This window comes from Erpetoichthys calabaricus, chromosome 8 (assembly GCF_900747795.2).
Source record: "Erpetoichthys calabaricus chromosome 8, fErpCal1.3, whole genome shotgun sequence".
In the NCBI taxonomy this organism is placed as follows: Eukaryota; Metazoa; Chordata; class Cladistia; order Polypteriformes; family Polypteridae; genus Erpetoichthys; species Erpetoichthys calabaricus.
In genome coordinates this window covers 147,782,028-147,802,671 of record NC_041401.2, presented here as the reverse complement: position 1 = coordinate 147,802,671, position 20,644 = coordinate 147,782,028, and the positions used below count along the sequence as shown (strand labels likewise).

General features: G+C 37.4%; 2 protein-coding genes across 5 annotated transcripts in view; both read left to right on the top strand.

Moving 5' to 3' along the window:
* Positions 1–20,644, top strand: part of tns1b (tensin 1b) — a 793,111-nt gene that overhangs the window by 369,325 nt on the left and 403,142 nt on the right. For all 4 annotated transcript variants that reach the window (XM_051930510.1, XM_051930508.1, XM_028807574.2 and 1 more), the window contains exon 3: positions 18,799–18,836. In XM_051930510.1, the coding sequence (XP_051786470.1) occupies positions 18,799–18,836 (38 nt within the window). The remainder of the gene's footprint in view (positions 1–18,798; positions 18,837–20,644) is intronic.
* The window catches only part of zgc:92380 (uncharacterized protein LOC445086 homolog), a 1,014,629-nt gene that overhangs the window by 806,548 nt on the left and 187,437 nt on the right, over positions 1–20,644 (top strand). The window lies entirely within an intron of this gene.

The following is a 20,644-nucleotide window of genomic DNA, read 5'->3' as shown; positions in this document are numbered from 1 at the left end:
CTGTTATCCTGTATGATAAAAGCAGCCGTTTGATGTCTGTGAATCAGTTAAGAAGAGAACTCTTCTGTCATGCAAACCGATCAATGGAGAAACTGCCACCTACACAGGATGCACTACTTCTGCACGTACAAAGGGTTGTATATTGAGGCAGGAATCTGGGCGACAAGCTTAAAAACTGACCAACTGATTCCTTCTCCATTGGGCTATGCATGGGTGACAGAATCAGGATCATGGGTGCCACAATGGACCACTCTCCCCGAAGTCTCCAGGGCCTGCAGTGAGCTGATCAAATGTTCCAGTAAAGGCGATTGCACCAGATGAAAATGCAGTAATGTAAATCTGGACTGCTCGCCACTGTGTAAATGCATGTGCAACAAATAGAATTAATCTGAAAACTATTTCATAGTGATGTAATAATTTGTGATTGACTTGGTGACGCTGTCAAAGACTGTTAAGTTTAGTGTTTTGCGTGTCTATGTCTGGTTTTTATAGTGCACGGACAGTAATTTTTGGGTCATTTTGACAATTCTCATTGCTGTCGGTAAATCTGCAGTTTTGTGGTTTATTCAAGTATTTGTGAATGACTTGGTGATTTTGTCAAAGACTTTAAAGTGTCAAAGTCTGGTTCTTTTAGTGAACATACGGTCATTTTCGCAACCAGTAGTCACATTTAAGTCACCCATGACCAGAGGAGTGTCACCTCTTGGGCATCCATCAACCATGCGAATAAAATGTCTCCTTCACCGCAGTCATCACTCACCCAGAGAGTGCCTTAATCGGAGTCTCATAATACGCTCGATGAAAGGAGTGACATCGGACACCATCGGAAGGAGCTGATCCGCCATAGCAGCATCTACTCCCCGAGTATGACTGCCATCAGAGCGACCAGACCTATAAAAGGTGTACCTACCCACAGGTCTGGCCAATTCCAGGTCTGTGCACCTTAGAGTGCGCCACCACTGAAATGGGGAGTTTACGAAGCTCCCCTGACAGCAAAGGAAGATGATCATCATGCTGGAGAGACAAGACGTTCCATGAGTCTACCTAGATGGGCCACCTTAAATTGGAACCTAACTACTGCTGTGCAACACCTCCGCACCACACCAGTTCCGATCCCCAACAGGCATGACCTCATTGGCTCTCCTCCGGTTTTGACTCTTCCGGGCTGGATGCAGTTTAACATCATACCCAGGACATAAATTAATGTGCAGATATTTAAAGAAAGTTAACAAGTACATCAGGGGAAAGCATTAAATTTCTTGATAGCAATGAACAGAAAAGACCTCCAGTTCTTAGCACACTGTTGTGGAATGAGCCTGTGGTTAAAAGTGCTCCAAGAGATATTGTGCTTCTTTGATCCTTAGTTTCTTTTAACTTTCAGTGGAATTTTCTTCTTATTTTTGCACCTTAGTATACCAGCAGTAGAATTTTTAATTACGTCTAATTTTTTCCCATGTGTTTTAAGTTAGAGATAAATAAAAATCATTGGTTAAGTATGTATGAATGTGTAATTGATTTCTAGTGATATTCATGCACTTAACACATAATTTAAAATTGGTCTTTATGTAAGTGGAATTTTTTTCCCCCTCAGAATAATTTAAATAAATCCTCAAATATGGGTATGATTAAGAGGCATATGACTATCTGGTCACAATTTATTACACAGCTTCATTAATAAACATAACCTTTTCTAGGTGATCTGATCATTTAATAAATACATTTTTAGGGATGAGTAAGCAACAACAAAGTAGAGCAGAATATTAAATAATACTTGCAACATACAGACTATAAAGCAAAGTAAAACTGTACCTGTAGGCAAAACATTTCAATTTAGTTGTATGCTGTGCTTATAGTTTTTGCTTCAATTTCTATGGACCCCCAATTTGTTTCATGGCTGTGATTTTTTTACATGGCACTTGTGTGTTCACCTCATTTCTTTGCATTGTGAACTTTACGTTAAGCAGCCCCTCTTTAAAAAAAAAAAAAGGAGCCTAGTGATGATGAGTTTTTGCATGAATGTGTCCGATAATGGATATGTGCGTGTCCAGTCTGGGACTGGCTTCTGTCTTACACCCAAAGCTTAACCTGACAGTGCCCATCTAATGGAAAACATAAACGTGCAGCATGTATAGATAAGTCATATCTTTTGTAACAGAGGAAATAAAAAATATATACACCTATTATCACAAACTATTTTAAAGTTGCCAAAAATTAACATTCAAGTTGTTCCCATCTCCTACAGGCCTGTTTTCTGCATGTTTAAATATATTTTTTTCTTAAGTATTGTATGCAACTTGCAACTAAAGGTTACCTTTATGGTTTTTCTTCATTCATCCTGAAAAAAATGCATGAATATTTGTATATCGATGTCTGTTTTTTGCTAATTTCTTTTACTCTGGAGTTGTGCCGTTTTATTGGAATTTGAAATTGTACAGAATTAATGTATGGAACAAAACAAGTTGCAGAAAAACATAACTGATATCAAACTAAAATGTACAATAGGTTCAAATTTGGCCTTAATTTAACACAAAGGAATAAATCTGTGAAGCAATGTGAGCACATGAACAAGAAAGTGAAGACTAATAGAATGGTGTTATTGATGGAAAGCTAGAGGCAGGCCAAAAATGATCTTTAAAAAAAAAAAAAAAAAAAGGGCCTAAGCAATGGGAGCATAAGAGGAGAAATTATATAAGTATTTAAAATTATGAAGGCCCCAAACAACTGTGAAGTAAACATCCACACATGGATGGCTGATACTTTAAACTAAGCTCTTAAATAAGAACATGGGAACTGAGAGATCCTAAACATTACACAAATGTCATAAAATGCTTGTTCATATCAAGAACTACATCAAGATGGGGATAAACATATGATAGTATGCTTGAAAGGAGCCGCTGGAAACCTTTAGATCTCAATATTTTTGACACATTATGTGAATAGGTATTGACATGCAGTGATGAACTGAATGGTCTTCTCTAGTAAGATCTGTCTTTATATGTTCTACTTGAGCTTGAAATTGAACCCAAATAGTGAGATCAACACTAGTAGGTCTAGTTTTAGCACATGTAAAAATAAAACCAAGAGAAAATTTGAATTAATGTTTTATCTGATAAAATGGGGCATTATTTTATAGAAATAGTTCGTGACTTCTAAGGAGCACTCGAGCAGGAAGAACACAAGGGCTTTTATTAGATTTTTCTGACTTTAAGGATGCTTTTATGAAAGTTCAAAGGAATAAACAATAGCTTCTCAGTTAAAAGTAGCTGCTTTTCTCAGTTATCAGACCTGGGCTCTGTGCCAATGTGAAAATAGATTATTCTGTCATTAAGTTTTTAATCAGGCTTTAAAGCAACCTGTGCCCTGTTTTCAAAGTACTCTTCTGTAGTATAAAAGGTACACCTCTGGCCTATCCTAGGCAATGTATTCTACTTTGAAATGCTAGAAGTAAACTAAACTGATCCTGAAGAGTAGTTCTTTTATACCAGTCCTGTGTCATGTGACCAGACAATTCTGAGCCTTGCCTTGGCTTTCATGATTGATGAAATTCAAGTGATGATTACATTCGATCCTTTTCTGGGCTTGTCTAATGGTTGTTGCTCCCAGTCCCCTTTCTGGAAGGAGAGAAGAACATGCTTTGAGGTAACTGGAAATCCACATCTTCTCACTCCCAGCCCTCTTTTTTTAACTTGTTCTCCTGGATCTTCAGAGAGAGGCAGAGCATACCCAGTGAACAGAGGTTTGAAAATGCATGACGTGATCTAAACAGACATTACATCATTAAGCTCGTTTTAATAAATGGGCATTTCGCTGTGCTATTATGCAAGTAGTTCTTGATTATGCCAACTGCATAAGGGGATTGCTCTTTGCCACACTCCCAATAGCTTAAACATTAGTGCCTATGCATTGCATTAACAATGTGATTCAGTTAAAAGCAGGAACTGAATGAAGTAGCTAAGACTATAAGTCAGTATCCAAAGGGTGCTGGTCGTCGTGCCAAGTGCACAAAGAACAGTGACATTCTTACTTGCATGTTCAACTAGCTTGCAACTCATTTCCACTGTCTTACCTCAAAAATGTCCCTTTTATGTAATAGAAAAATACAAATCCGCATACATGATATTCAGTTATGCTCCCAGTTCATGAGGCTGTGTAAGAAAATCTCTTAGAAAAACTAGTGGATGGAATTGGGTGAAAATACAATAAAAAATTCCATCCAGGCGATTATTTGGAAATCCAAATATAACACTTTTGAACTCAGCTCAGTGGAGAAAAAAATCTAATCTCCTATTGAACTGGTACAGTATATCTGGATGGCATATCAGTAGCAGTAAAACTTACTTAAATCGATCATTTTAGACTGCTTAATATTTAAAAATGGAAAGTATGGGGGAATCCCTGCAGGAATGTTTTTTTCCAATGGTGATTTTGTTGTTTCTCAACGTTCTTCAGTGTCTGCAATAAAGAATATAAGTAAATAGCATAAATAGTTAACTACCATAGCATTCCATACACATACTGAGTGTTATGTGTTAGGCAATAGTGCCATGTTACAGATCTTCAATTCATTTGTTAAGTCTTCTTCCGGTTCAAGAAAGTGGCTTAATCCTGTTTTGGCATGCGGAATCAGCAGCTCTCGATGGAAACCTACACTCATTCCAGTAAAATATAGAGCTGCCAGTCAGCTTAAGAACTTGCCTTTTGATTCCCCCCGTCCATGGCCAAGAATTGAACCGAGGTTTACAACCATGGAGCAGCGACAGTCTGTCCAAAACATAGCATAGAGTAATGGGGGTGAGCATGCAGTTCATACTTCATTTGTTGTGGAACTTTACATTTCAAGAAAAAAAGAATAGAATACCAAAAAAAAGAACAAAAAAAACAGGCATTTTGAAATATAAATTAAGAAAAAAAAAAACAAAAAACACACACTTCTACCCAATGTCTTAGACCGAAGGTGTACTTGAGTTAATGTTTCTTTATTCCCTTCTGCATGCTTAAGTAGAAAAAGTAAATGTGTATCTTATAAAAAAAAATGCTTGCAGCAGTCAGGCATATGTGTTTTTTTTTCCCCAGTCACCTGATGTTGTAGTCTGTCAGGGAATGCTGCACAGGCAATCTAAACGCTTCATTAACTATATCCCAGGGCACATTTTTCTTTGTTTACTCGTACCTTGCAGTGACAAAGTACACCCTCAGCGTATTCATTAATAGGGAGGGCAATATTTTGTATTTTTTAAAGTTTTAAAGAGCATGCATGTTGTACTTGATTAATTTCAACCCATAATTGGCGCCTATAGGATTTAAGTGTCTCTGAAGTTTGAGAAAGAATAAAGCAGCAGATATGGTGGCATCTAATGGAGGAAGAATTTTACAGGGTTATAGGGTCATTATTGTTACATGGACAACTTACAGTGCTAATCTACATGCAATATGATGCCGCTGTGCAGTGCCAGGATTAGTTATTATAACAACCTGACCTTGAAATCTATATTTTCCTTACCTGAAAGAATTCCCTTACTTCAAAACGTTTGTCTTTCTTGCCCTAAAAACCTCAAAATATAAACAGACTACAATAATAAGATAAGTAGACAAAACCCATTCAAAACTGAAATGTATCAGTTCACTAACAAGAATTTCTGGATATTAATACTTTCACCTAGAAAAGTAAAGCATTAAGTTTAAAATCAGGCATTCACAGCAAAATATTAGCATAAACTTTCACAAAATGTGTCCAGTTTAGCCATCAAGTGGCCATTCATTAACCTTTGAGAAGATCTACACCAGTCACCAGTATTTATTTGTAGGCATAGTCAATTGGATCATTTCAAAGGTTCATATGAAAGAGTAGGATTGGCCTTTAAATAAGGTTAGAGCTTCCATTCCCATGGCAACAAGAAAGTGGACTTAAATTCCTTTTTTATTACCTAATCTTATCCTCTACTTCTAGTGCATTTTAATGTTACTTTACTTAATTTTTTGCAGTTGTCCCTTGGCCTTGGGCAATAACCAAGGTATCATTTTGGGTGGCTTGGGAGAGCAAAGAACACAATAGGGGTCCATCTACTTTTTGTTTAGATATATTTTAATAGTGTTTATAAGTGAATATGTTTTGTAGCAGTGCATTTTCCTTTATGATATTGATGGCCATCTTGTGCATTCTGTTTGTTATGGTTACCAAGCAGTTGCTAGGCAAGGTCATCCGGATTTTTGAGACGCGTGACATCATCAGGTCAGTGATATAAAGGTCAGCGTGGTGCACTTCCTGTTTTACCCAAGTTTGTTAATGCAACCAAAGAGACACTAGCATTCTCCTTAGTGTTCTAATCTGTTTTGGCAACAAATTCTTTTGTTAATTGACTACAACTTTGATATTATTTTGTGGCTCTGTTTACATAAAATTATTTTGTTTAACAGCTCCTCTGTCACGTTGTTTGATTTACAATTTTGGTTTCACATCCTGTTATTATTTGAGTATAGTCTTCGAGCCTTATACTAAAATCTTACTCTGGGTTCTGATCTTATTTAAATATTGCTGCCGCCTAATGGAGCCAGTACATTTTGGCAAGTAACCTCTTATAAATATTATTTTTTTACTCATTACTTTAAACCAAGTTATCCTAAAACCACTGCTGTACAAAAACACTTTTTCATGACCATTTTATGTTAAGCTGTTTGCTCTGAAGTCCACTGAGTGAACACAAAACTTGAAAAATGTTTTCCAGTGATCTTGTGCATAAGCCATCTTGTCTGTCTAGATGTTTAGCTTGTATTCACTGTGCCCTGGTGCCTTAAAATGTGTAATTGTCTGAAAAGAAAATTTTAGTCATTAAAAAAAAAAAAACTTATCAAAAGGTACTACAAAACTGAAAGCCTCTGCTTGTCATAATGTAAAACAGACATGGCTATCACTGTTCATCGAGATCTAGTTCCAAAACTTTTTACATTCCATCGCAAACATTTTGGTTTCAATGGTTTGGATTAGCCTCAAGTTATTCATTAATCAATAATGCAAGATTAAGAAAACACTGTAGTGAATTATTATTAGCAGTCTTCATATCTTAGCCTTTTGTTATTGTTTATAATGTTTAAACAGGAACTAAATGTTCTAATGAACAGGGGCCTCATTTATAAAACTGGATTGAAGTGTGGATGGATTTGAGTGTGAAAATCTACGCATACCAGAAAACAGGAAAATACATACTCCAAAAAAAAAAAAAAGCACATTTATAAAACCTGGTGTACACACATTTCTACACAAGTTTCCGTTTATAAATCACAGTCACCTTGTAAATATGCTTACATGAATGCACCTCCAATGCTACCTTAAAACATCCTTATATGCCTTATATGGAGCATGCTAATCTACTTGATACATATGCAATCATAACACTGCAGAAGTTCATTGGATGGAAGAGCAGACACCCTCCTGATGGGTGGAGACACCCTGCCCTCTGCATTCAAAGGATATTTGGCTGTGCTCCGCAACTTAAGAGTGCAAGACAATGTGCATCATGATAGCATCTCTCTCTTCTATGCTCTTTGAGGGTCCAGGACTGTCATAAGGCACCATCATCCTGAGCGATATCACCTGGCTCATGAAATGATGCAATTGCTGTTACAATGAATAGAACAGGCCATGTGAAAAACTGAGGGTTCAACCAGCTATCTTACAAACAAGCCAGCCACCACTCCTTTACCTTAAAAATGAATGAATCACAGGTTGAACCAGGCCACTGAGTTGTTTGCCAGTCACATCATGGATGACTTGTACATTCATGGAATGTGCCCTTATTGCATAAAGCGTGCAATAAAATGCACTGATAACTATAGCAGAACCAGACTCTGCTTCAAATTGACTTTATATGTTGGCAAAACATGTTTCTTTTTCTATGTATGTACCCCCATACTATACAAAAATTGGATGTAGTGCCTCGCTGGTCAATTAATGGCTTCCAATGAAGCAGGCATTATGAAGTGAAGCTTGGCTGAGATATTCCTGCCCTGTCAGCCAGTTCCCTGAGAAGTAACAAAAGATAGCTGGTATAAACTGACAAAAATGCAAAACAGTTCTTCAATACAAATATGGCCCTCTGTACATCATAATTGTCACTTTTGAGTTGTAATATGTTTGTCACAAAAATGGCTCAGTGATTTATTATGCATGCAAGTCATCTTTTAGCTGATTTGTCTGCATTTCCCTCCTTGATCAAGAGTGTCATCATTTCCCAATTTCCTTGAAATATTTTGTACACATGGGTCAGAGTTGCTATGAATATACGCATGTTCCACTGTCAAGTTTTCTTTTATAAATACTGACGTTTGCGTGGAAAGTTGTGTATGCAAAAAAAGAGGCTTGAAATGTGCGTATGCTAGCTTTCTAAATGAGGCCCCAGGAGTGACATTATTGAGCACTGAACTATACTTATCAATGAAGAGTTTGCAAGCAAAGGAGATCAGAAGAATGTTTAGTTAACGTTTTGCCGCTTATAAGACTATTACGATCATGAGTTTAAACAAGGCAAGTTCCAGTGTGGTGCTGAGGTGTCACCCACTGCACTCTGGTCCCAATCCAAGTTGTCCTTTGTGTGGTGGGTGCCATCAGTGCATGGTCCCAACATTTGTCTCTCCTCTTTAGAGGATGGAGCTGTATTTGTATATACTGCCCCTGGTGGTGGTTTTTGCAGTTTGTCTATCTCTAGTGTGTTTTGAGTAAGATCATGATGCTTCAGCTAAATAATAGACATTTAAGAGTTGCTTAGCTATGTACGGAAATTAATTTCCTCTAGCTAGTAGAGGTTTCTTATATAGAATATAATACGGTAGATGGGCCTTTGTCAGTCAAAATGACTGTTCTATGATAGTTCTGTGGCTGCAATGACAAAGTGAAGTCTCCATTGTGGTGGCTGCATCTGTAAGTGCTAAGAGTTACTGTGCTCACCAGAGCTATTACAGACTTGCTTTTCTTTTCATGCCTAAGTGTAGATTTTTAATAAAATTCTGAAATTGCCTTTATGTTTATTTGAGTGTATTTCTATACTTACAATTTATTATCAGTTTCAGAGTAAGGCAAAGTTTGTGGAGGTGGTGTAACAATTCAGGTTAATCAAATAAATTAGATTTTTAGAATAATAAAAAAGATAAATTGTCTAGGCAAAGACCATTTATAACTAAGACAAATTATGAGTTGAAATGTGACACAGTGAATGATTACAGTAGCCTCTTTAAGTCCAATTAATCATGTAAAGGTAACATAGTTTAACAGCAGCATGTGCAGTGTGGCCGCAACCTTCCTGACATACTATTGTGAAATTTCAGGTTTTAATTGGAATTCCAAGAACTTTAACATTTATAAAAAGGTAGAATTTTGTAAAGTGTACTAGATTAATTTATCTAGTCATCTGTTATGTCCTCCTAATATTTTACTACTGGTTTGTGCGTAGAGAAAAACTGAAGGTGGAAAGCAGCCTTGGGAGGATGCCAGTCCAGTACAGGGGACACTTCAGCACACACATGTACTCATGTAAACTGCTCGAGTTAGCGTCTCCTATCAATCCAACTACATATTTTTGTAGTTTATGAGAAAAGTCAAACACACACGCTAAAACACAGAAACTACTCAAAGAAGACAGCTAAACTGTGTGTTAACTGCTATGAGAAGGAGGTGTTGCCTTCTGGGCTGCCATACTGCCATCAGTGTGTATTCTGTGAATCACAATGAGAACGGCTGTACTTATTTGCATTTTTAATTTAATTGACTTCATTGACCAATACATTACTCCTGTAGCATATCACTTACATATATAAAGAAATTACTAACAAAAGTATACAAAAAATACGTTTCATTAACTGATATGTTAGTAATCGTATTTTGACTGCTTATAGATAACTGCACGTTGTATTAATAAATATTGTGGGAAGCAGAAAAATCCATGTTTTACTCAGTGATGGCAATTTTTTAACATGCTGTAGTGGAAGGTTTCCCCGTCACTTCTGAGAAGGTTCAAGGCTCTAATGATGAAGGGAAATCTAAACATAAATTGTTGTTTTATGACTACACCAGAGGGTGGTAGATTATTCACATACTGTATAAATTCATCATTCTTGGGCGACTGGACTGGATGACTATAATTAATTTAACTGGAGTCCACCAGTCCACCAACTATATTATGTATGTTCACCTGCTACCTACTATAATAGACAGGTTATCAGGGGTTGTCTTCTCCTTTAAATTCAATTTACAGCTTAGGACTGCAGGCACTCCAGGGGCCTATAGGAGGATGGATTCAGGAGTTACACTGATTGTTGTCCCTCCATCTGGCCAGATCCCCATTTAACTTGGAATTGGGAGCCATGTTGAGGCAAGAGTTTGACTGGGAAGAGGAACAAAGGTGAAGAAGGTGAGATAAAAGGAAGGAGTAGTGTGTGAGTTAAGTAAAAGTCACTCCATGAGTGATTTAGGGAAACAACCTGTGCCGTTGCAGTCGGTGCTGCTACATGTATTTATTTTCCAGGTGTTATTTTATATTCTACTCCTTTTTCTCAAATTTGTGTATTTTTTTTATATATCACACATCTTTTCTTGACAAACACTCTGAGTTTGTGAGCAGTTTATCGGCACTCTGTCTTGTCCACAGTATACAAGTGCTGTCAACCATTGTGAAGCACTGATAAATTCTCCTCCTTGTATTAATGAGCCTATCCTTTCTGATTGCATAGAATCCCTTTTGTACATTTAAAATAGTGGTCAAGGTCAGGTTAGGGCTATATTTCTTCATCTTCTGCATTAATAACTTCTTCTATATGGAGGAAACATAGAAGCAGACATGTTATGCCTCCAGCCTTGGATGCCTCCCCTCTCTGTGACCCCGCCTCTACTAAACCAGTGGGGCAGAATATGAACCAATAAGGTTGGAAAGGCAATTTAATTTGTTGAAGCTCATACAAAGGAAACATCAATACGATCATGAAAAATAATAGCAAAAGTAACCATCATTCAGCAATAACCCACAAATAGCAAGTTCAAGTCCTGGCCTGAAGGAGGTAGACTCTATCCTGGCAACATTGGACACTTGGCAGGAACCATAAATACCCCAACTCACTCACACCAGTACTGATTTTATTGTCAACAATTAAGAAACAACTTTCTGGGAATTTCAAGGAAAATCTGAGTAGCTGCAGAAAAACCTACACAGATATCAGATTACATGCAGCTTCCATATATGCAGTTCCATATGTGCAATGACCAGGCTTGAGATTTGAACCTGTAGATAATGTGCAAACAAATTGATGATGCCAATCGAATCAAGACTCAGAAGTTGTGAGAAAACAGTACTTACTATTGTGCTACCATGCTAACCATCCATTCAAATTTCTAAATCGCTCATTCCAAAACATGATCATGGTGGGGCTAAAGCCTATTGAAGGAGGAACAGTGTGCAGGAACCACTCCTGGACAGAGTAACCTGCTTATCTTTCGAATGTGACAGAAAGTAGAATTCTTGGAAAAGAATGCCACAGACACCTATAATATGCCGTCTGTCCATAGCCAGTGTCCAGGCCAGGAGCTGAATCTAAGAATCTAGAGCTGTAAAGCAGTGACAATAGCCATCATGCTACTCCTCTATCACAATGCAACCCACAGGAGCCACCTTTCTTGTTTATTGTTTCTATATTATTTTCCTTTGCAGCAAACATTGCATATTCAAATAATTGTAGCAGAATCCCAGTTCTGTTAGTTTCATTTAATTAAAGTAACTTATACATTTGAGAATACAGCTGGTTACATTTGTATTATTTTCCAATTAAAGCACAGGCAGGTGAAGTGACTTTCTCATGGTCACACAATGTCAGTAGAAGGATTTGAACTCTGATGATTCGTATGGAGAACTTGTTTTAATTAAGCTTGGTAAACCACCTGTAACCTGCTGAACATCGCTATTTTTAAGGAACATAAAACCAAAAAAAGTTTTCCTTTTTTCCTTTTTTTAAACCATTTAAGGTATTTTAGATTAAGAAATATAAATACAACATAGTTTGAATTTAAGAAGTGGTAGAACTAGAATGTGTGATAAAAATAACAGGAAGTCAGTATATAATAGACGGACAGATAAAGTCACTTTATCATAGGTAGATAGTTCTGTTAGTCATAACTGACTGATGACCATGTAGAGTCCTATGAACACATATATTAAATGGTCACTAAGCTGTATTGTCATTTACTTTTTTAGCAAGGGGTGTTGTACAATTTGGTGTGCTCAGTAAGTGCACCCTGGACCACCCATGACAGAACTGCTTAACACCCCCTCTTGTTGCGGTAACTGAAGTATGTGGAATGCAGGCATTTCACTGAAATATAAGGTCATGAAATTATGCGAATGACTCTTTTATGTAGGATGACTCTATATGGTTCAATTTTGGCAGAGACTCAATCTTTGAAGCAGAGCAGAGATTGTGCCTATGATGCTGTCACTTGCATGGGCAGCTCTTTGGATCTGGAAAGGATCCCCAGCCAGGGGAAATATTAAACTCATTTTAGTCATTGTGTTCTCAGAGCAGTCAGGTTTAGCTTGTCCCAGAGGGATGTCGGCCCATTATAAATGGCCCCAACAAGGAAATGCCTGTGCTCTCCCCCCAACCACATTCCATAAATCCTGACTCAGATATGAAACAGTCCATTGCAGCCATAAGACTTTCAAACACTACGTTCCATTAGTGTTTATGCAGAACCCTTTGATTACCTAACAAGGGAAAGTAAGCGTGAGACTCTAGACCTGGCTTTTCACACCCAATATGGTAGTTTTCTCGCCTTCTGGACCTTACTAAAAGGAATGTTTGTCTTTTATCACAGTTACTTCAGTATCATTCTGCCTGTTTATTGGTAGTGTTTGAAGGGTACCTAACAAATGAATAATTGCATGAGATTGTAGACAACCAAGCTATACGCGTCTTGCCTTATAAGAGAACATTCTGGAAGTCATAGTTTCATGTGTCTTTAAGAAAACTGCAGTTTTTTATATAACCTTAGGCAAAGCTTTTCCTGTATACAGCCTTAGGAAATTTCAGTAGATACTGCAGTATTATCAAATTCTGTTGATAGTTTTAAGTGACAGATTTAATTAAACCGAATGAGCCAAGCAGGATAGTACTAGTGACAACTGATCATTCCTGTTTTAAGTACTAGCCACTTCTATCTAGAATTTGATGAATTCCTTATGTTGTTGCTTCAGTATTTAAAGCTGAACAGTACAATTTGCTTTGTATGTACCATTTTTATTTTATAGTAGTCATAAACCTGTTTCAAAAAATTACTTTTGCATTTGAAACTGCAACTAAGTCCAAAGTACGGATTCTGCATCGTGGGGAAAATGTTATGTTTATAAGGTTGGTGGTGATTGACCAGTTTTTTTTTTGTTTGTTTTTTTGAGTCAAATTAAGCCATGTGTGCATGTCTGTGTATTCAAGAGGCACTCAGAACAATCAGCAGGGACAACAGGAAGAAGAATGGGGACTTAGACAGACGTATGTTATGCTTACCCAGGGTGTTAAGGTGATAACAACTTTTAAGCCAAAAGACAAGATCAAGCTTGAGATGTCACGGGTATCAACATCTTCTGGCCAACAAAGGGCACATGGCAATTGTGGAGAACAGGTGGGACTGTTCTGACCCATTATGTAGAACTGATGATGTGTTTGCCAGATCAGGCCCCTTTAGACCTACAGAAGACTTGGGGAGCACTTACAGCAGTGGAAACTGAAAGGAGCATGTTTTCTGTGGAGCAAATGTAAAACTGACATGATTGCAGCACTTGGCCAGCAGTGATCCTGGGGACTTAGGAAGTAAGAAAAAATGAGTACTCATCTAGTTTTAGGAGGCAAAGTTTAGGAGAAGCAAAAAGTCGTGAGGAAAGTGTTTAGGTGAACTTCTTGAAGTAGGCACATAGACCTGCCACTTTACCCCATTAGACAGGGCTTTAGTGGATAGATGGACTTTCTCAGAGAGGTTGCATGTTTTGTTGCTTTGTGTTTACTTTGAATTATTGCATTGTGATTTTCTTTTGGTGTTTCGTCATTAGAATTTGTGTTCTAGTTGCAGGCTGCTTTATTGTACTACACTATATTTGTAATTAGGGTTATAATGAGCTGAATCAACAATACAGTCTCTTTGTTTTGTCTTAAATTACACACCACCTTAAACCGCCCAAAGCATTTGTTAGGAATCTATGAGAACAATGTGTACGTGTTTTTATGTATGTGTGCATACTTTTTTAAATTCAATTGGGAATCCACCTAATTTTGCCAGTGGATCATTTTTGATTTGATTAGGAAGTAAGCAGTATGACCTTATGACTGAGGCATCATACACAGTGTCCTGAATTCTGTCTGAATGTGTGACTGACTGTAAAGGTACTGCATATGCCAAGGTTTTGAATTTGTGTTTCTTAGAATCAAGTTCACTGCTGAAAAGCGCTATATAAAATAAAGCTTGTTTGCCTTTCAAAGTGTGTGCTGAAGGATTAACCTATTGTGATGAGATAGTAATAGTCCCTAGGCCAACCAGTTTATAAGATCCAGCGGTGCCAGAGTCACTAGTAACGGATACAAGGTGGGACAGAGCCCTGGATGAAATGTACCTACATAAATTCCCAGTCGGCTACCCTGACTACATTTCTTAGGGCTTTGTGTGGTCACTGGAATTTCTTGGACAGGGGCCTTCTGACTAGTAACAGAAATTATCAAGCAGTAAATTAAATTAAAGATACAGTCCTATTAAAGATAAATGATATGTTTAAATTCATACAGTTTCTAATTTATTTTTAAGTTTGCATACTGAGAGTTTGCTGACAGTCATCAGGACAATGTGTCTTTTAAATCATTCAGGAATGTTAGACGGTTATGTAAATACATACTTAAACATTTCTTTGTAACAATCACAGCTGCTAGCCACATATATCATTACACTTAGATACATGAGAAATGGGTCTCAAACTACCACGACAGTGCGCACCATTTAACTCAATACCAAATCTTCCTGCTCTGTTTGCTTCTTGCTTTATCTCTCTCAGCCTGTCTCCATCTCTCTTACATTCAGCAATTCCTTAACCTCACTCTTCCTCCAGACCTGCCGATCTAAGTCACTGCACAGGCCTCGTGTCTAAACTCATTTTGATGTCAGCCTGGGGAGCCCAAGTCTGATCAAGACAGTTCTTTAACTCCACATTGTCAGTGAAGTATACATCTGTGCTTGACAGGAGGCCGTCTTTAAATAATATGGCTAACAGGTTACTATGGATCACTGGCTGAAATCTGCAAGTTTGAAACAAAAATCCAGCAACACTGGATTTGAATATTAATATCTTTCACATAAACACCTTTTTGTAAAGGAAGTTTGGGAAATGTAACACAGAATTACACTAACAGGTGACTGTCAGATAGCAGTGGTCTGGTGTTAAATTTGACTTTAGCAATGCAGCCCAAAATACTTTGGGTACTAATGTTGCATAGCAGTGGTTTTTATGTTCAATTCAGGACCCTCATGGCTGTGCACATTTATTCCAATTAGTTTCACAACCAGTTTGTTGTTTTTCTTTTTAACTGATCTAATTGTCCTATGGATTTGTAAAAACTTGTATTTTGTGCCAATTCTGATGATCACCAATGACCAGTACAGACACAGAAAGTGCTGAATACCAAAGGAAGCAATATGAGGACATTAGAATTTCTTGGAAAAGTGTCTTCCAATTAGTAATAGAAACTATTAAGAAGTAAATTAAATGAATGATACAACCTTAATAAAGGTCACAATATATCTCCATATTTTTTACATTTTTATACTAAAAGAGCAACAAGGTATCACATTACACAAAAATCACCATTAACTGTTCTTCACAAATGAGCGGACAAGTCAACATATCACTGAAGTCAATGGTCACCCTCCTCATTCAATGCTGTCAACATTTGGATTCAGTTAAGGGAACAAATACCATAGGAAGAGGTGAATTAAATAGATGGCAAACAAAACTTGAGCATTTTAGGTTTTGGCAAAAATGCAAATATTTCGGAATCTCTTAGAATAAGAGAATCAAACAAAGACTGCTCTACAAACAATGAGATTAGTAAGAATGACGTACTGATTATCAAACTAGCTTAAATAAAAACCGCAACCACAGGAGTTTCCTAGACTAAACTTAAGAAGCAGTACGTGGTTTTGTCTTTTTGGAGACATGGAGTGGTCTGAGTAGGCAGATTTCCAATACAAAGTTAGTGGTTGGAGTTGCTTTCTTGCACAGACCACAGTCCGAATCCTGGCCTTACTAATGTCTGTATGTAGTTTTCCTGATGTATCCTATAAAAACACAAGTTTGCTTGATTGGCAGCTCTGAATTTTAAGGGCAGGAAAGCTTGGCCTGCCTGTCAATGCCAAGGAAACCAAAATGCTTGACAACAAATGGATCACAAATAACTGGCAGTTGCGGATGAACCGACTGAGCAGGTGGACAAGTTCAGAAACCTTGGTTCTGTGCTTTCTGTATCAAAGATCTTTGCCTCAGCTGATGTTATGGCCAAAATTGACAACACCTAGTTAGCCTTTACTAGTCTGAGGTGGTGCCTTTGGAAAAAGTAAAATGTTAGCCTCAAGACTAAAACAAGAGGTTTCAGTTCTGCCATCCTCCTGATCCTGTGCTATGCATCTGAGACCTGGAGTTTGCTGACAGGGGATCTCTGGGGATTCCACGTGAGATGCTACTGCACAATCCTGGGCATCAGCCTTCTTAACTGCTAGCACAATGAGACTATTCGACAGAGATGCCACCAGCAGGAGGCTATTAAAGAAGTTATCAGATGATCATGGCTGGGATGGTTTGGCCATGTGGTGAGAATGGACCAGTCATGAATGCCATAACGCTTACTCCGAAGGCAGCAACCATCCATCCATCCATCCATTTTCCAACCCGCTGCATCCAAACACAGGGTCGCGGGGGTCTGCTGGAGCCAATCCCAGCCATCACAGGGCGCAAGGCAGGAACCAATCCTGGGCAGGGCGCCAACCCAACACAGGGCACCAATCATTGGATTGGAAGAACAGCACCTAAAAAGATTTGAGTTAACAACTTCAGCTATCTGTGACATAATTACGGCTGCACAAAATCGATAACAATGGAGAGCATACTGCGAAGATAAATTTTTCTTGGCCACCACGGCACCAGTGAGGTTGCCCTGCAATCTTAAGAGATGCATCTCTTCCACTAGAGCAAATGGCTGACTTAATTTTATGTGTTTCCTCCCTACAATGGACAAGTGTCCCTGTTGTGGTTGATTCCTTGCACTCAGTAGGGTAGTCTTTTTCTAATTACGAAGGCAAAAGCAGGTTTAAAAAAAAAATCAAAATATCAAGAGAAAAAAACACAGATGTGTGAAAACAATGCAGTATCTCTCATGTCCAGAAACTGAACCCAAGCATTGAACCTGTGAGGCAACAGATTAGCATTGCGCCACTCCTTATAAAATGTATATTCTCTAATCTAGAATTGTTGTATTTTTATCCACAGAATAGGAAGTGTTATTAATTTCTTCTTGAATTTATCACTTTAGATGTATTTAAAGACATATGATCCTTAACAAGAATTGGTTAAATAAAACAGATTTTATTGTCCATGTCATCCATGTTTTTACGTGTGGTGATGTGCTTCTTTGGCAAAATAAAGCAAATTGAGAGTTGTCATAGTGCAAGAAAACTGGTCTACTCTTACTCTTACATCATTTTCAATCTAAACAACTGGATATAACCATAAAACATCTGGGAATCTGGTCTCTAGGTTTCAACATGCAATGATAAAGAACGTGTTTCCAAAAATCTTGTTGAAGGACACGGAGAAGTAGATCAGGAAATATTTGAAAGTTCAGTTTCAAAATGGGTGCTGCTCATAGTTTCAGAAGAAACACTTTGGAAGCCAGCATTTATTCGGTTGGAACTGAACTTCAAGAAGTGTTTTGTTTAGCTTGGCTTTGTAAGAAGAGAAGGGCATCTATGCCAAATGCGAATCACAATGAGCCAGAATACCCAAGTTTCCGCATAAGTTGAGTATTCTAAGAACAGAGTGGGAGTTCCTTCAAAATTGCAAAATACTGCTCTTATATAAAGGTTCACTGTTTTTGAAAAGCTCAACCCCCTCCTGTTCATTTTATTATTATGAAAGCAAATCACTGGCTAAGAACAATATAGTCAGTATTTTCGGGGGTTCCACTCCCCTGATCCAGCGAGCATACCTGTGTGGGCTGGCATTGGCCTCCTGCCAGTGTGTAAGAGCTGCAGGAGATTGGATTGCCTTGAATAGACACTGTGCATTGTGAACAAGAAATTGGTGCATTTTTATACATTTTTTTTTTAATCGTAAAGACCCTATGTTGGCATGATCTAACAGCTATTACCTGGGCAGTGGAAGTAAAGATATGTTTTCTTTTGATTTTGCTTTGGAAGGAAAGCACAGTTAGGGTTTAATGGTAAGAATCTGATCCACTTTTTTAATTAAAACAGAATCCTATTATGGCCATTTTCATTTTTAATGTGCAATATAGCACTATTGGATTAATTATAAAAGTAAAATAAATGCTGCCAAAGAAAATATCTAAAATACCATTGCATTTCGGCTTCCTGAGTGTGGAACAGCTGTCATAATTAAAAGGGGCTCTTGATCCGAAGTGTCAAGAACATAAGAAGATGGTACTTGAAAGTTCTAAGTGGTTTTGCTCCATACGCTGTGTGCTAAATCAACTTTTTTTTGTTTTTTTTTCTCTCTTCAGTTTGCCGACTAGTTTGTCACAAGAAATGTGAAGCAAAGGTAAGTTGTAATTTTTTTAAATTTTTTTTTCTTTGTCAGTGCATGTTTGGTGGTTACAGGTTTTATGCTGAGCAACTGAAATAAAAATGTGGTTTATTTTAAGAAAGTCAATTGCAGGTATTGTTTTCAGTAATGGGCATTGGCTTCTTCAGTGCCTATTCTTTGTTTTTCTTGTAATGTCGAATTACAGTTTTGAAATTGCTTAGAAAATTATAGTCCAACTTAAACTTACTAGTCAGAATGCTGCTGTTAACAAGATTTAATATTAACAATCATATGACTATCTGAAGGGTTCAGATTTTATGCTTTTGTTTTTGTAATTAGACTTATTGTTACTTTTGTGTGTTATGCTCTGTACTATGTAAGAACTGGAAGAAAGCTATTAAAATGTATTTTTCCTCTTATATGATGAAAATTATAATTTGCAGCACTTCATTTTACATATGATAGACAATAATGCATTTTATTCTTCAAAATTATGCAAATGGCAAATAAGCATAAATGCAGCTTAATTCAAATTCATAACAACCTACTGTAAGAATATACTTTTTTTTACAAGCAGGTTCAGAAAATGATTGGTTAGATGGAGGGATGGTTGGTCCATTTTCAGACATTAAGATAGCAGCATATTTATTGAAAGTCTTGAGGTTACTGTTAAAATGTGTAGTGTTATGATTGGTATTTTTTGTTTTTTTACAAGTGTTTCTGATCCTATAATGCTCATCTTTAAATGCAACTATAGCCTATTTTAGACATTGGTTACTTTCTAAAATGTTTTCAGAGAAATCTGATTACATTTTTATTCCGACAACAGCTTGATTTTCATGCACATGGCCTGTTTGGTATTCCCATTGCCAGGACACGTGCCCGATTGCAGGAGTGTGGCCTCACAGGTCATGGCACCTGATGTCCTTGCAATAGGTTAAAAAGTCACCTATGACCACATTTCCTCATCCAATTTTTCAAATAAATCTAAAGAAATTTGTGTGGTTGCAGTTTTGCTCTTAATTAGTATTTACAGACCTCTTTTTTGACTTTTACTTTTTGATTTGCAAGTAGGCTTTGATGACAGGACGGATTATCGGTTATGATCTTTTTGCTGGTGTTTATTACTGTTTCTTCTCACTTAAATTACTCAAATTCACTCTTTTTATGATGAACATAAAATGTAGAATTTCAAGTTCACAAGTTTAATACCCTTTTATATATTTATCCAATAAAGAGTATACATTGTGACGCGTGAGCCACTGTCTTGCATCCCAAAACACGAGGCTGAGTCTCAGTACTTTAGCAAAACCAGCTTTATTCAACTTGACACAGAAACAGCATGGTTATTTATTGCAGCAGGATCTACCACTCCCCTATACACAGACACCACAAATGGGCATAGTTGGGGCCAGGTCAGTGACCAAGTTATACTGTTCCCTGCAATTATAATGTTCCTTGCATCACCCATCGGTGAGAGGCACTTATAGTGTGACCTCGATCAGCTTGCAGTTGTTTCCGCGGTGCTATGCTGCTGCACTGTGAACCTGCAGTTGACTTGGCAACAGACAAGCAGCCTTCCACAGATGTGGCAGTCAAGCTTCGGCGTGTCATCCTGTTTGGGGACATCCTAAAAGAGTTCAGAAACCTCACAGCATATATAGCACATATACAGTAGAATGTATCTAATTATATACTTAAAATTATAGAATATTTATTTCTGAGGTAACACATTTTGTTAATAGAGCATCTTTCCTATGCTCAAAGTACTTCATAGATCAGAGAAAGGCAGATACAGTATACAAATTAGACAGCACAAGGTG